This window comes from Aedes aegypti, chromosome 1 (assembly GCF_002204515.2).
Source record: "Aedes aegypti strain LVP_AGWG chromosome 1, AaegL5.0 Primary Assembly, whole genome shotgun sequence".
Lineage (NCBI taxonomy): Eukaryota > Metazoa > Arthropoda > Insecta > Diptera > Culicidae > Aedes > Aedes aegypti.
Genome location: NC_035107.1, coordinates 177365583 through 177381701, shown reverse-complemented (window position 1 = coordinate 177381701; position 16119 = coordinate 177365583). Strand labels below are relative to the sequence as shown.

The 16119-nt window shown below is 40.4% G+C and overlaps 2 protein-coding genes across 2 annotated transcripts in view; one reads left to right on the top strand and one right to left on the bottom strand.

Moving 5' to 3' along the window:
- LOC5574598 (DNA damage-binding protein 1) overlaps positions 1–13922 on the top strand; it is a 58402-nt gene extending 44480 nt beyond the window's left edge. Inside the window, exons 6-8 of the mRNA XM_001655181.2 lie at positions 5598–6590; positions 6651–6840; positions 13180–13922. Of these exons, the coding sequence (XP_001655231.2) occupies positions 5598–6590; positions 6651–6840; positions 13180–13657 (1661 nt within the window). The 3' untranslated portion in view covers positions 13658–13922. The remainder of the gene's footprint in view (positions 1–5597; positions 6591–6650; positions 6841–13179) is intronic.
- Positions 13923–15220: 1298 nt separating this feature from the next.
- On the bottom strand, positions 15221–15895 carry LOC5574597 (39S ribosomal protein L27, mitochondrial). Its single transcript, XM_001655179.2, has 3 exons — positions 15734–15895; positions 15520–15683; positions 15221–15455 (listed from the first exon to the last, which is right to left on the bottom strand). Exons 1-3 carry the CDS (start codon positions 15789–15791, stop codon positions 15252–15254), a joined length of 426 nt encoding a protein of 141 aa, XP_001655229.2. The 5' UTR covers positions 15792–15895; the 3' UTR covers positions 15221–15251.
- Positions 15896–16119: the final 224 nt, after the last annotated feature.

Here is a 16119-nt window from a genome sequence, read left to right as displayed (position 1 = left end):
ACAACTACCGAAAAGCTAAACATTACATATACCGTAAAGTGCCGTAATTCAGCGCAGTTAACGAATAAAACATTTCAAATGCTTAATTAAAAATTAGTATTGCATCAACAAAAAAGCTTTATGTGTGGATCGCTAGCAAATCTGTTTTAGATTATGGCAAAAATATAAACTAGACTGTATTCACACGTTACAATTGTGATTTTTTTGAAATAGTTCACTCGTTGAAATTGCTTAATTCCGCGCATTTTTACACGCTTTTCCATATTCCGCGCAGAAAAATGCCTAATTCCGCGCACTTGCAAAGCAATCAAATTAACATTAATTTTGTATAAGGCAGCATCCATTCATTACGTAACGCTGAAGTTGAACATTTTCAACCCCCTACCCCCCTCCATAACACTTTTTGTATGAAAAAAAGTAAAGTTTTGTATGAGCCGTAACGTAGACTTTTTTATATCTTTTTGACTATCACATGAAATAAGGATAAACATTTGTTGTAGTCTTTTCCTGAGACGAGACTCGCAAAGACGGTCTTCTTTTTCTGTCATTGCTGAGTTTTTTTTCTTATTCCTCTGTGTTTGTATCAATCATGCGCAAACCCTCACATGAACATCCCAGCAAATATGCAATTGCGATTGCATCACACCGAAACATAAAAAGCCTTTGAAGTGAAATTTCATGCCAGAAAAACTTGCAGACATTTGAAATAATTATAGTCTTGTGTTTAGATTTATCAGCAGCTTTGGAAAAACTGCTCCGAACACTGAGGTTTTTATAACAGTTTATTTTGAATACAATACTTTTCAATTTTTCAGCATTTGGACGTTTCGCGACTGCGGAGACGTTGATATTTTTTCCTTTTCCTTGTCCAGAAGAAATTTCAAAAAAATATGCAGTTTGGCGAAACCGCCCCGACTACCTCTACACACTTAAATTATTTTACCGTAATCCGTGAATTTCACCGTAATCTCAACAGCTGATCAGTTCGGTAAAATAAAACACCGTAATTCCATCGAAATTCAACGGATTGCGGTGAAATTTTACCGAAAACTGTAAAAATTTACCGTACTCCGTTAATTTATTTCACCGAAATTTTCAGCTGTTGAGATTACGTTGAATTTCACGGATTCCTGTAAAATAATTTAAGTCTGTATATTTGTATTCTGCACTGTTCATACAATAACAAATGTTTATGGACTTTGGTTTTGGACAAACTTTTCCTCCCACCATGAATGACCACGTGGTTTCTGAACGGCCGCTAGTTTCCCTGTAAGTGGGCTTTCCCGATATTCCGGTTGTTTGCGAAACGTATTTATGCATGAAAATACTTCCTCAGATAAATATTCAGCTGTGAAGACCAATATAGCATGTTTTACTTGTTTGTTGTTATGTAAATAGCAGTGCGCGGAATTAGGGACTTATGAAAAATGACGTGCCCTAATATGCCGCGCAATACTTTTTGGAATAAATCTCAATAATTATGCTAATATTTGATAAGATTACATAGAAGCATCATGAAACACATCTGTAGCAAGTAGTTTCATAGAATATTGCATAAATAATAAAACATTTTCAATATAGAAATCACGTTTGTTTGTGTCCTACAGTCTTAGCACGGACGCTAAGGAAATTGAAAAAAATGGCGTCTACTCAGACGGGCCTCAACTGATTATTTTTTTACGCCGCGATAAACTGCTCTATTTGCTTTTATTTGTGATTCAAACTTATTCTAAATCAAAGTAGCATCAAATGGCGTTAAAAGTTGCTGCAGTATTGATGTGTATTTCCATATGTAAATAATTTTGTATGAAATGCGCGGAATTAGGCAATGCTCTGAATTAGGGCACTTTACGGTAATTTGCAATTGGATTAGATGGACAAATTGATGTGAAGATTTGCGAAAAAGTTACACGTCTTCTCAGTGAGAATCGAACTCACGACTCCCCGATCTCTAGTTGGGGCGCGTTACCACTACGCCATGAGAGGACTCATGAACGCATAAGTTAACCTGAATTCGATTTCAGCTCAATAATCTTGTGTTCCTTTTTCGCAAAGTGCACCTCTTTCGGAAGAATTAGATGCCCATCCAAACACAACGCTTTCTATATATATCCAATGCCCAGCCCGAGAGCGCATTGTTTTTTAGGTATAGGAATAGCACACTACACTAGCCAGCAACTGCGCTGGTTGAGGTTTCTATTGTGTGGGCTTCCAATGGGTCGCGACGTTCTCAAACGACCGGTTACGGAACATGAGTCCGTTGCTCGATAAATACTTGTTTTTAATTATGAATCGTGGTTTACGGCTAACCAGCCGAGTGGAAGTTTAACAACTACCGATTCATAATCAAAAACAAGTATTTATCGAGCAACGGACTCATGTTCCGTAACCGGTCGTTTGAGAACGTCGCGACCCATTGGAAGCCCACACAATAGAAACCTCAGCCAGCGCAGTTGCTGGCTAGTGTAGTGTGCTATTCATATACCTAAAAAACAATGCGCTCTCGGACTAGGCATTGGATATATATAGAAAGCGTTGTGTTTGGATGGGCATCTAATTCTTCCGAAAGAGGTGCACTTTGCGAAAAAGGACCACGTCATTATTGAGCTGAAATCGAATTCAGGTTAACTTCTGTGTTCATGAGTCCTCTCATGGCGTAGTGGTAACGCGCCCCAACTAGGGACGTTCCGATATATCGAATCAGTTTCATCAACTAGTCCCTTTTTCCTGCTCGTGACTTCTCAAATCGATATGTTTGGCAATGCTAATATTTCTCGATTACTTTTTTCAAATCGACGTAAGTAACTTCCATACGGTTTTGAGAAAATTAATTCAGAAGAATCACAACTTGTCTTCTAAAACTGTTTCAAAATGAATCACCTTTTTAACATTTTTTCACCGTGTACATTGCTTAAATTTTGCATACAATGAGCTCACGTTCAAAAACTATGGAGTTCCTATTATTTCACACAAGAATTTTATAACAAAATGATAAGCCGTTCTATTCAGTTACTTGCGACGTTTTACTACCAGTGTAAAAATCGAGTTGGTTCAGAGCGGAACATGTAGAATTTCGTTTGCGAAACACGTAGGATCGATGAAGTAAGTTTGTACACTTTTTTGACTTGAGTCTGTATGAATAAGCTTTCGAGATTTAAATCCAATAGAGTAATGAATAATGATCATCATAAGCGTTAAAAAACATTAAAATAATTAACGCTTACGCAACAATATAGAACTTTGTGTTTTGGAATCCTTTCGATATTTTTTTCATTCGATATATCGAAACAAAAAATATCGGAAAAAAAGTCATACGAAAAACCAAAAGTAAAATAATGTTTTTCAACATTTTTTTTATCACTATGATAATCCTTATACATTGAACTATTGGTAGAAAATGTTGCATGACGCAAAAACATCAAAGTTAACATTCACGAACAGCAAAAAGGAATCGGTTGGTCAAAATGATTCGATATATCGGAACGTCCCTAGCCCCAACTAGATATCGGGGAGTCGTGAGTTCGATTCTCACTGAGAAAACGTGTAACTTTTTCGCAAATCTTCACATCAATTTGTCCATCTAATCCAATTGCAAATTATATGTAATGTTTAGCTTTTCGGTAGTTGTTAAACTTCCACTCGGCTGGTTAGCCATAAACCACGATTCATAATTAAAAACAAGTATTTATCGAGCAACGGACTCATGTTCCGTAACCGGTCGTTTGAGAACGTCGCGACCCATTGGAAGCCCACACAATAGAAACCTCAGCCAGCGCAGTTGCTGGCTAGTGTAGTGTGTTATTCCTATACCTAAAAAACAATGCGCTCTCGGGCTGGGCATTGGACATATATAGAAAGCGTTGTGTTTGGATGGGCATCTAATTCTTCCGAAAGAGGTGTACTTTGCGAAAAAGGACCACGTGATTATTGAGCTGAAATCGAATTCAGGTTAACTTCTGCGTTCATGAGTCCTCTCATGGCGTAGTGGTAACGCGCCCCAACTAGAGATCGGGGAGTCGTGAGTTCGATTCTCACTGAGAAGACGTGTAACTTTTTCGCAAATCTTCACATCAATTTGTCCATCTAATCCAATTGCAAATTATATGTTATGTTGAGCTTTTCGGTAGTTGCTAACTTGTTGTTAATCCGATCCGACAAATAATCTTTGAGCAGCTTAAATATCATAAACTTTGTTGATTAGCATTGTTTAACGCATAAAGTTTGAATTCTGTGGCAAATCAAGCAAATAAATTGCCATACAAGCTGGTGAACTTGCATGCAAGTTGGCTGAAATAGTTAAATTTAGTATTTTCAACCGCAAATATCTCAAAAATTAGACGTGCTATGATATTTTTGAACACAGCAATGGTTGTAATTCTAAGTTCAATAAATAGTGCTTGAGACAAAAACGTGTTCCGCAGTGCAATTAAAGTTTCCCACAAAACGGGGTTTTTCGATGGTCATTCTTGAGTTATTACGGTGGCGACAGAGTGAGAGTGTTTTGGAACCAAAGTGGTTCTTCACTCATTATTATATTAAATGGGTCACCTGCACAATAAACCAAGAATATTAAGCTGATGAATGCCTATTTTCGATACAAAAACTAAGTAGTGCCTCCATCCTCTGAATTAGTTGCGTGACCAAAAAAAAGTAAAGCGGTTTTTTTTACCTATTATTGTGTGAGATGGTCCATATGCTCGAAAAAACAGGAAGATTACATCGATGAATGCCTGCATTTCGTAGAAAAACTGAAATGTTCCATTACACAGCGTAACAAAAATGACATTTTTGCGTGTCTCAAGGATCAAATTATGTGTCTCTAGTAGATTTGTGGTTGCTGAATCTGGTGCCATTTTCAGAAATGTCCCAGCACGTCACAATTTTTAGCTACAGGTCGCCAAAATTGTATAAAATACTGGTTTTATTAATGTTTACATAAAATTTAAAGTACAATTTATCAATTTTTTTTTGTAATCTAATCCACCAAACATGCAAAATAGAACTTGAACTTTCATTTCAGACATACTTTGATTGAAATTGCGCGATTAAATTTCGATTAAACCTATTTTTTCAACATGCTTGCAGTCTCCATACAAAATTCTTCGTTTCTTCTATATGGCAAAATACAAAAATTCTCTAAACCATTAAACAATAACATTTCCGCATCGAAAGTATTACAAACTTTGATGATAAGTATTGTTATACACATCAAGTTTGAGTTCTGTGGCAAATTAAGCCAATATATTACCTTACAAGCTGGCAAACTTGCATGCAAGTTAGCTGAAATAGTCATTTTTTGCATTTTCAACAGTCAATATCTCGAATACTAGACGTGCTATGATATTTCTGAAAACGGCAATGGATTCAGGAACCCCTAATTAAGTGAATAGCGGTATTTTGGTGCTGGAGATAAAACGTTTTCCGCAGTGGTATACTAGTTTCTCCGATGGTCATTCTTGGGTTATTTCATTCGGTCAACGTGTTCCGCACAACTTACACATTAAAATAAGCCGGAAAGTGTTTCTATTCGCTCTATTTTGTATTACTAGCTGAACTTCAACAACTTCGAAAAACAAATAATGCCTTTCTCTTTACAGAAATCATACCCCGTTCGATTTTGATGGCCCATTTCGAAGGTATTGTTTACCTGCTGTGTGCACTCGGCGATGGATCGATGTTCTATTTCGTTCTTGATAAAAACACCAATCGCTTAACTGATCAGAAAAAGGTCACCCTTGGCACACAACCGACGATCTTGAAAACTTTCCGTTCCCTATCCACGACGAATGTGTTTGCTTGTTCGGATCGACCCACGGTCATCTACAGCTCCAATCATAAACTGGTGTTTTCTAACGTCAATCTTAAGGAAGTAAATCATATGTGCTCACTGAATGCGGAAGCTTACCAAGACAGTTTGGCTTTGGCTACGAAAAACTCCGTCATTCTTGGCACCATTGATGAAATTCAGAAACTTCATATTCGAACGGTTCCGCTCGGAGAATCGCCACGACGAATCGCATACCAGGAAGCATCGCAAACGTTCGGAGTCATAACAGTGCGAACAGATATTCAGGATTCCAGTGGCCTGACACCTTCACGACAAAGTGCTTCGACACAAACTACAAATGTAACATTGTCGACGAACATGGGTCTGCTGAAGGCAGGAGCCAGTAATGCCGAATTCGGACAGGAAGTCGAAGTCCACAACCTACTTATCATAGATCAAAACACCTTCGAGGTCCTGCACGCTCATCAGTTCATGCAAACCGAATATGCCATGTCATTGATTTCGGCAAAGCTAGGAAATGACCCCAATACGTATTATATCGTTGGAACGGCATTGGTCAATCCAGAAGAACCGGAACCAAAGGTGGGACGAATTATCATCTATCACTATGCGGATGGAAATCTTACACAAGTTAGCGAGAAGGAAATCAAAGGTTCCTGTTACTCGCTGGTGGAATTCAACGGACGAGTTCTGGCTAGCATCAACTCGACTGTGCGATTATACGAATGGACTGACGATAAAGACTTGCGACTCGAATGTAGCCATTTTAACAACGTGCTGGCACTTTACTGCAAAACAAAAGGTTTGTCGTCCTATTCCATCATCAGTCATTCATGGTTAAGAATGTTTTTCTCTGTTTTAGGTGATTTTATTTTGGTTGGTGATTTGATGAGGTCTATCACGTTGCTACAGTACAAACAAATGGAGGGCAGTTTTGAAGAAATCGCTCGCGATTATCAACCTAACTGGATGACAGCGGTGGAAATTTTGGACGACGATGCCTTCCTGGGGGCGGATAACAGCAACAATCTTTTCGTTTGCTTGAAAGATGGGTAAGTTGAAAAATTGGTTTAGTATGAGAGTGAGACTCTCTTCCATAGTAAAGCTTGAGATCATATTGAAAACTAATTTTGATGCTGTGATGTTGCGGAATTTGATAACTCAGTTTTTTGTCATTTTGGTTGTTTCAGCGGTTAAAATATCAAAACTGAGAGCAAACATATGTTCCCATGAAATCAAATTGAAAACTATTTTTGCTGTCAGTGAAAGCAAATTGAAAACTGTTTCTGCTATCATTGAGTGCAAATTGAGAACTCACTGAGATTTTCAGTTGAGATATCAACGAGCTTGCAAGATGAATGCTTTATTTTCATATTATCATAGTTTTCATACATGATTCTCTAACCAATTCATAGTTATGACAAATAATAACATCAATAAAATGAAATTATAACAAAACAAAAACAAAGTATGATATCGAATTTATTAGTAATAAATAGATATCAAATTATGATATCAACTTGATGCTGAAAACAGTATATGTAATCGATCTGCTTTCTTTTTGATGTTGTACTGTGCTCGGGTTTCCAGACGATCATTAAAAATTACATACAGAAATTTCTCCGGCAATTATTTTCAAAAAATCTTCTAATAATCGTACCAGGAATTTGCCAGCAGATTCCTTTAGTAGGTAATTATTAAAGAATTTATACGGAAGTTCCTCAAAAGTGTCCCAATCAATTCGTTCAGTATATCCTGATGAAGTTGCTCCGGGAATATCTAGGGTGATTCCCTCTAAAAAAATTTGCGAGTAATTTGCCGAGTAATGCCAATTAAAATTACATGAGTTCTTCAAAAAGCCTTTTCGATGATTTTTGATAAGACAAAATAATTCGATTCAATATTCTGCTATCTTATTCTGAAGAAGGCCATTAAAAGTTCTAAAAGGAATATAGATTTTAAGTTCACATTTAGATCAAGGTTTTGGTTGATTGAAGTTGAAAAGTGTTGCAAGTCACCCCGTTTGACGGTAGTTTCTTCATGTATTTCTACCTATATAATTTTAAATAGGGGCCTTCCTTTGCCTAATGGTAACGTCCGCGGCTACAAAGCAAAGCCATGCTAAAGGTGTCTGGATTAGATTTCTGATCGGTCCAAGTTCTTTTAGTTATGGAAATTTTCTTGATTTCCCTGGAAATAGAGTATCATCGTTCCTGCCCCACAACACACGGCTGCTCCCGAAAATATCTGCACAGATTCGGACACGTAAAGTCTCCACTTTGTTCGGCCTGTCCAAACATCTGGGATACATCGGAGCACGCATCCACCCCATTCAGCGGTATTAAATTTGTAAATGGGTCCAAAGTGCATGAGCACAGGCTTTCCATTATGTTGTCCCAAGGTGAATCGAGGCACAGGAGACGTTGGGAATGATTTTAATGTTCAAACACGCTTCTCGTAATCCCATCATCAACATTTACTACAGGCCAGGCTTTTGAAGCCGACCCGTAACGCAGGTAGATCATTTTTACCTGGTGCGTTACGAGGTACGATCTACCGGGGCAGCAGGGACGAAAGTCCCCAGGACCTCTGCGTGAGTTGGAGTGTTGTCCAGGATGTGGTGGAGTTCACAGTGGGCTATGATGAACCTTCATGAAAACCACAAAAACACAGAATGCAACTCTGTCAAAGTTACCGGTGCCGCTTAAAGTACCAAAGCACCCTAGTCCAAACTAACAGGAGTGCCAGCCGGCACATTAGGATTGATGTCAGTAAAATCCTGATTATAGCATACTGATTGCGATACAAACGGATAAGGCATGAAACTACAAGTAGGAGTGCTTCGAGCACAATTAAGGACAAGTAACGGTACTGGATAATATGCTTTGAGGCTGACAGCGGCGACATTCTGCTCCCTTAGGGGTCGTCCATAAATCACGTGGTCATTTATTGGGGAAGGGGGATTCTGACCAATGACCACGGTCCATACAAATTTTTACATATTTGTTTGGACAAATGAGCACGAGGGGGGTTATGTTTGGAATCCAAAAAAAAAAATGACCGCGTGGTTAATGGACAGCCCCTTAGTAGTAGGCTTATGGCGCACGCTGCCCCGTTACATAAAACTGTGGCAGGCCTTAGATTACGTTCCAAATCCGTCGCCTGGTTGTTCCAACTGGGCGGGAGTAGGCTCAGTTGCCATTACCTGACCTGCGCCGATCCGGCTCTGAACATAGTACCCCATGACGGACTATGTCAACCCTCGACTATTCCAGCGGAAATGAATAGCGGCTCTTAGGGGGCCCATAAGAGATGATCCATCAAAACAAACAACTAGCGGAATGTGAAAGAAAGGCTTCTGGACCTACCAGTAACCGACTAAGGTTCCCGCCAAGAAAGGAGGCGATTAACATCAACTTAAGTAAGAACAGTGTGGGCAAAAGCCGAAGTTTTACCTTCACCTTCACATGCAACGCGAATGTATCTGATGATATTATTCGATGCGCGATGCGAAAGAGGGGACCTTCTGAGGATGAATACTTGGCAAAAAGACGTATGGTTGCTAAGCAAAAAGTGACCTACGCAGCCGTCCTCCAAAGCGGAAAAGCTGGCATGAGTCAAGCTCCGCGATCAAGAGGACATGGCCGTGGAGAGGCCAACACCACGCCTAAAGCTAAGAAAGCCAAGAAAACAGAGCCAAGGGATAGGAACAAGGCAGTGCACCCACATGAACCACGGGCGCATGGCAACAGCAACCCGTAGATACGAGTCGGACCAAGGAAAGAAAGGATAAAACCAAAACGGTGCTCAAGGAGATTGTTCACCCGAAAACAGTGAAACGTAGAAATTTGGGCGAGTCTCTCGTTATCAAAACCAAGGAAATGAGAAACGCCGAGGTTCTGAAGACGATGCGATGCATGGAGAAGTTATCGCCATTGGGCGCATATGTGCGGAGCATAAGGCGGATTAGGATTGATGACAAGATCCTAGTCTTAAAGAAGAACGCCAAGCATAAAGGTGCAGTCTATAAGCAACTGGCACAAGAAGTACTTGGTGAAGAGGTTGATGTAAGATCCCTGACTGCAGAAGCGACACCGATGCAGCGGAGGTCTCGGCTGCCCTCAAAGAGCAGTGTGACATCGACGTAGCCAGTAAGATTTTGGACATACTCAAGGTAGGCTGGTCGGTTTGCCTCCTGAAGTTTGCCAGAGTGCCAATTCGAGTCCGTGGAATGACGCCTACAAAGTGGTAATGGCTAAGACCAAAAGTGCCATAGCGCACCAAGAGAAGTCGCCCGAGTTGCTGCGATCGATAATCGATGTAGCCTTCCCGCATCACAAATTATCCGAACAACAAAATATTGGAAAGATGATCTCGCATTGAAAACAATAAAAAAATCAATGTCCATGTACCTTTTATAATACATCTACATATTAACACAAAATACAACTTCAAATAATTTCGAAATGATTGCTTGTTACTGAGATAGGCAAATTTAAATTTTCGGAGACGTTTTTCCTGAGGGCCGCTAGTCATACTGGAGAAGTGTAATCCCTAAAATCTGAAATAGATGAATCCAAATGTCCTATTATTATTTGAAGTAACCTGCAGTTTAGTGGCTTCAAGTTAGACTGGAAATAGAAAACTATACGGTTCAAATCCAATGAGTTTCATGGACATTTCTCTTCCGTCATAAAGCTCGAAAAACAGCTCCTTTTGAGATACCTAAATACATTTGATTTGGTTTTGCAAAAATTTGAAATCGGAAATGTGTCAAACTTACTTCATAAGAATATCATAGTCCAATGTTTAAAACCATGCAAGAATATTGAATTTATCATGCTTGATTATATAGAGCCAGGTCTTCAAAATTTATACGTATAATTTGCGGACACCCTGTAGACCTATCTGTCTACTAGATACGACGGGCAAGTTATTGGAGAGGTTGATTCTCAACAGGCTAGTACCGTATACGGAGAGTGCGTACGGCCTGTCCAACAACCAGTTTGGATTCAGGAAAGGTAAATCTACTCTGGAAGCTATCCAGTCGGTCGTTCGGACAGCTGAGGTGGCAATCGAGCATAAAAGGAGCGGCATCCGTTACTGCGCGATTGTCAGAAAAGCAGGGGCAAAAAAGCGTTCGAATTACCGCGGGAGTACCTCAAGGTTCAATCGTGGGCCCGCTGTTATGGAACGCGATGTACGATGACGTACTAAGGCTGCCCCTCCCGACGGGTGTTAAGATTGCTGGCTTCGCTGACGATATCACACTAGTGGTCTATGGTGAATCGATGGAGGAAGTCGAGTTGACAGCAGCGCACTCTATTTCCATAGTTGAGGAATGGATGAACTTTAGGAAACTAGGACTGGTCCGTCACAAGACCGAGGTGGTGGTGGTCAACAACCGCAAGTCCAAAGCAACGGGCGCTTATCTCGGTAGGTGGTTGTACCATAGAGTCCAAGCAATACCTTAGGCATCTTGGGGTAATGTTCGATGACTAGCTCAGCTTCGCTAGCCACTTCTAGAATGTCTGTAAAAGGGCATCTACGGCTATAGCGGCGCTTTCGACGGTAATGTCTAACAGCTCTGCTGTAATTGCCAGCAAACGCAAGCTACTACCAAGCGTGGCATTATCCATACTAAGGTATGGAGGACCACTCTGGTCAAAAGCGCTTAGAACGAGCAGAAACCTAAAGCGGTTGGAAAGCACGTAGAGGATCATGTGCTTAAGAGTATCGATATCGAACGGTATCTAAAGAGGCCGTGTGCATCATAGCCGGGATGACGCCCATCGGGCTCATCATCAAGGAAGATGTTCAATGCTTCAACCTAAGAGGTACCAGAGGCTCCTTGCGTGCAAAGAGACAACGCTCAGAGGTTGGCAGCAGGAATGGGAAAACTCCAATAAAGGTAAATGGACCTATCGGCTAATACCAAATGTGTCAGATTGGTATAAAAAGAAACCACCAGACACCGTTTCTGCCAGGATATGGTTGCTGTAGACAGTACCTACATAAGTTCGGGAACTCAGAAACTCCTGCGTGCCCCAATTGTGCTGGTGTGGAGGAAACAGCGGAGCATGTCATGTTCGATTGTCTCCCTTTCATTGTTGTGAGAGATCGCATGCTCACACGTCTCTGTTGGCTGCAGAGGACTAGCCCTGCCGAGGCTGGTCCCTTGTAACATTGTTTAAGTCGGCTAGGAGAAGCAGTTTTGCTAAAAGCACTGACCTCTCCCTGAAGAAATACCGTAAGGTGTGTTGGTGAAATTATTTCGGAGATCTTAGTAGCAACTCGTCTGCGTTCCCGATCAAGATATTTCAAAGCTGTAAATATATTTTAAGTTATTGTTTTGTTTACATGGAATTTCATTTGACTCAATAAATTACGAAATCATGACATTTCGTGTTTGACAGTTCATTTAACATTCCTGCACGGAGACGGAATTCAACTCAATTTTGGGTTGTTTCAACGCAATTCCGTAGTTGAGCCCAATAACTCAATTTTGGCTAAATTTCCAAGGTCCCCACTAGGTAGTTTGGCTTTAATTCCATTAGAAAAATATACTCAATTTTGGGTTGATTTAACACAAAATCGAGTTCTTTCCACCCAAACATAAGAAAAGTTGCATTTACCCAAATTTGGCTTATTGGGCCAAAGTACCCCCATTGGGTAGATGCAGCTCTCTCTATTTTTGACAACATTCGTGTGGGATTTTGGGTTGAAACTATAATCGATATACTTAATTTTGGGTAAAGTAAACTCAAAAATTAGGTAAAAATATTTCTCCGTGTGTGCTACCATTTATACGCACACTAGGTAAGCTGGCCGGGGGACTCCCCAGTGACAGCGTTGCCAGCAACAAGGAGATTAGGGTCTGAGCGGTCTGAGGCCATGGGTCAGGTCGGTGCACTCTGTACACCACTTGAGCAATTCAACAAGAATAGCTCAAGTACAGTGCATAGGCTGGTTTTAGTGGGTTGTCATTGATGCGGCATCCCCACACTCCCTAAGTTACCTTCTCAGGGGATCTGTTTGCAGATTCCCCCCTTGTAAAAAACAAAAAATACATAAGGTTACCAATGGCTTTTAGGGCGAGATCACAAATTACGCGAGAACTGTTTGGATTGATTTTTTTTATATGAAATTCCTGGAAAAGTATGGAATAAAACTCCTAGAGTAACACATGGCGCGGTGTCACGAGGAATTTCCAAAGAAATTCTAAGAAGTGCACACTGAGATAAGCCTTCACGAAATTCTTTTAAAATTACTCTTGGAGTATTCTCCGTTGCCTATTTGCCCCACCTAGTTGACTGGACTGGCTGCATTTTTCATAAATTCCTTTATTTCCCTACATATATTATATATGTGATTACTTACTTTCTTTCTAGTGCTGCAACCACAGATGATGAGCGGCAGCAAATGCCCGAAGTTGCTCAGGTCCACCTAGGAGACATGGTGAATGTGTTCCGACATGGTTCTCTCGTGATGGAAAACATTGGCGAACGAACGACTCCTACCTCGGGGTGTGTACTGTTTGGAACCGTTAGCGGCGCAATAGGACTTGTCACGCAAATCCCCGCTGACTATTACGAGTTTCTACGCAAACTACAGGAGAATTTAACCGATACGATCAAATCGGTTGGCAAAATAGATCATGCTTATTGGCGCAGTTTTCACACGGAGATGAAAACGGAACGATGCGAAGGATTTATCGATGGGGATTTGGTTGAAAGTTTTCTGGATCTAAGTCGAGAGAAAATGCACGAAGCTGCTTTAGGACTGCAGATTGATGTCGATGGAACCAAGAAGGAAGCGACGGTGGACGACATTATCAAAATTGTGGAGGATCTAACTAGGATACACTAAATTAATACGTCCTTCGTGTTAAAAATCCGCTTGTGCTGCAAGTCTGGGCTACTATTACGCTGTTGTCATACAGATCGAATGAGATTTATCGAGAATGGGATTTTAGAAATGTTAATCTCATACGAAGTCACATTAGGGTATGAAGGGCTAAACGATAGAAACACATCCGACATTTGTTCGAAGTAAGCTGAAATATGCGTTTACCAACTAAATCATTATTTCTTGTTTCCGAGTAATACGCGGAATACAGCGAGCTAAAGAAGTATTACAAAGGTGTTACTTTGTGCATCCGAAATCCCTCAGTAATGGCATCGTCCATTGACTACGTTTTGCAAAATTTTTATATTTTCAAACCACTTTCCCTCAATGTCATACTTTTTGTATGAAAACTTTAATAATTTTGCATGAATCTTCACATTTTCAAAAAAAAAAAAATCCTTTTTCTTTGCATTACGTCCCCACAAGAACATAGTCTGCTTCTCTTCTGATTGATGGTATAGAACTTATTAACTGAGAGCTTTCTATGCCAAAGTTGCCATTTTTGCATTCGTATATCGTGTGGCAGGTACGATGATACTCTATGCCCAGGGAAGTCAAATAAATTTCCATTACGAAAAGATCCTGGACCGACCGTGAATCGAACCCAGACACCTTCAGCATGGCTTTGCTCTGTAGCCGCGGACTCTAAACCACTCGGCTAAGGAAGGCCGATATATCTCCCTATGTCGATGATTTCTTCGGTCCCTTCAGTCTGCACACATTTTCTCTCTTCATATCGCGATATCCTCCTTATCTCGATATCTCGATGTGTTCCTGTTGATTTTTTGTTCCAAATTTTCTCTCCGTATGTCGATATGACCAGGCCTTTTCATGTGACAGGTCCGTCTATGCATTTGTTTACATCGGTGGAGGACCGGTGTAAACACGAGTCTGTCATTTCCGAACAAGTACTGTCAAACAGCTTCCGAATCAGCTGATTTGAAACGTCTTGTGAAAAGACCTATAATCAAAGGTGACTAGACTAGATTTTAGGGATTCAAAACAATTTCAGAACGCGAAATGACGTCTGCTTGTTTATTATTTTCCTGGTAACGGTCTAAGACAAGACGTGTCAGGTCAAAGTCCTGTCCTAGGTAACGGCCCGACCAACCAGTCTTCATAATTCTTTATAGATCTTTGACCAACGATGGCGATCGCTATCGAAAATCACTGACTGGTTGACCGGGGGTGTGTTTTTCAATCTAGTGTTCATTTAAAATTTGTTCTTTGTCTCGATCTCTCCGTATCTCGATGGTCCCTTCAATATTGAGATGTTGAGAGGCGACTGCAATTGTTAAAAGAGACCGACTATACAACTGCATCTCCACAGTTGTCACGGAAAGGATATTGGGTTAGTATGGGATTAGGAAAGGATGTTACTTTCAAAGAGAATTTCTATTTGCATGGCTAATAGGAATTCTAATGTCATGCAATAGTCCTCAGCCTATCCAATATCCATATGAAATATCATTGCATTTACAAAGAAGTACTTCTTAACAGTTCCCTAATGAACAAAATAGAATATTTATCTTTCAAAACTACGAAATAAATTTATTCACACTTCTTCAATCAACTTGAAACGCTTATGCTGTTCAACCGGAACAACGTTGAAAAACTTTTTAAAGATGGTTTGATTCTCGCGTCCGGCATAAATCCGTTGTACCCAGGTGTGGTCCCAGTTGGGATCCAGCTTTTCACAGGTAACGTAAACTTTTCCATGCTCGAGGGCAAAAATGGTCCCATTCTTACCGAAACCAACCTGCAAGAAGGAAAACCATTGCATGATATCTAACGAGATTTACCAAATCATCAAGCATCCTTACATTTAGGCCGGGATGGAAGCGCGGGGTTCGCTGAGTGGCTAATATGGTTCCGGCCGATACATAGTGGCCGTCCTGCACCTTCCATCCGCGATGCTTCGGACGGCCGTGATCCGAAGGGTTTCTCGTACTGCCACCGGTTTTCTTCGAGGCATGACGAATCGTTGCTGGAATATGGGCGTTATAGAGAAGATACTAAAAAATTATATGCACTTACCGAAAAACGGAGAATTTCGCAGCAAATTTCCAGCAGTTATTGATAAATTGAAGTTCATTTTCTTAGACTATTATATATTCAAAGAAATTTGTGAAAATTCTAATGCTTAAAACTTTACGTAAACAACGTTGACATTTGGCGCATGTGGGACAGTGCTGCCAGAGACTAGCTTTCGATTAGAGAGAGTATTTACCTACACTGAGAATAAAAAAAGAACGAAAACATCACCAGAACACCCTTTCCGGTTTTCATCTACACGGAGAAATCATACTACCCAAAACTGCATTTAGTTTTTACCCACGTTTGAGTTGTTTTGCCTCTCTCGCAACAGAAATGTTGTCAAAAACAGAGAGAGATGCACCGACCCATCGTCGAAGTTCAATGGA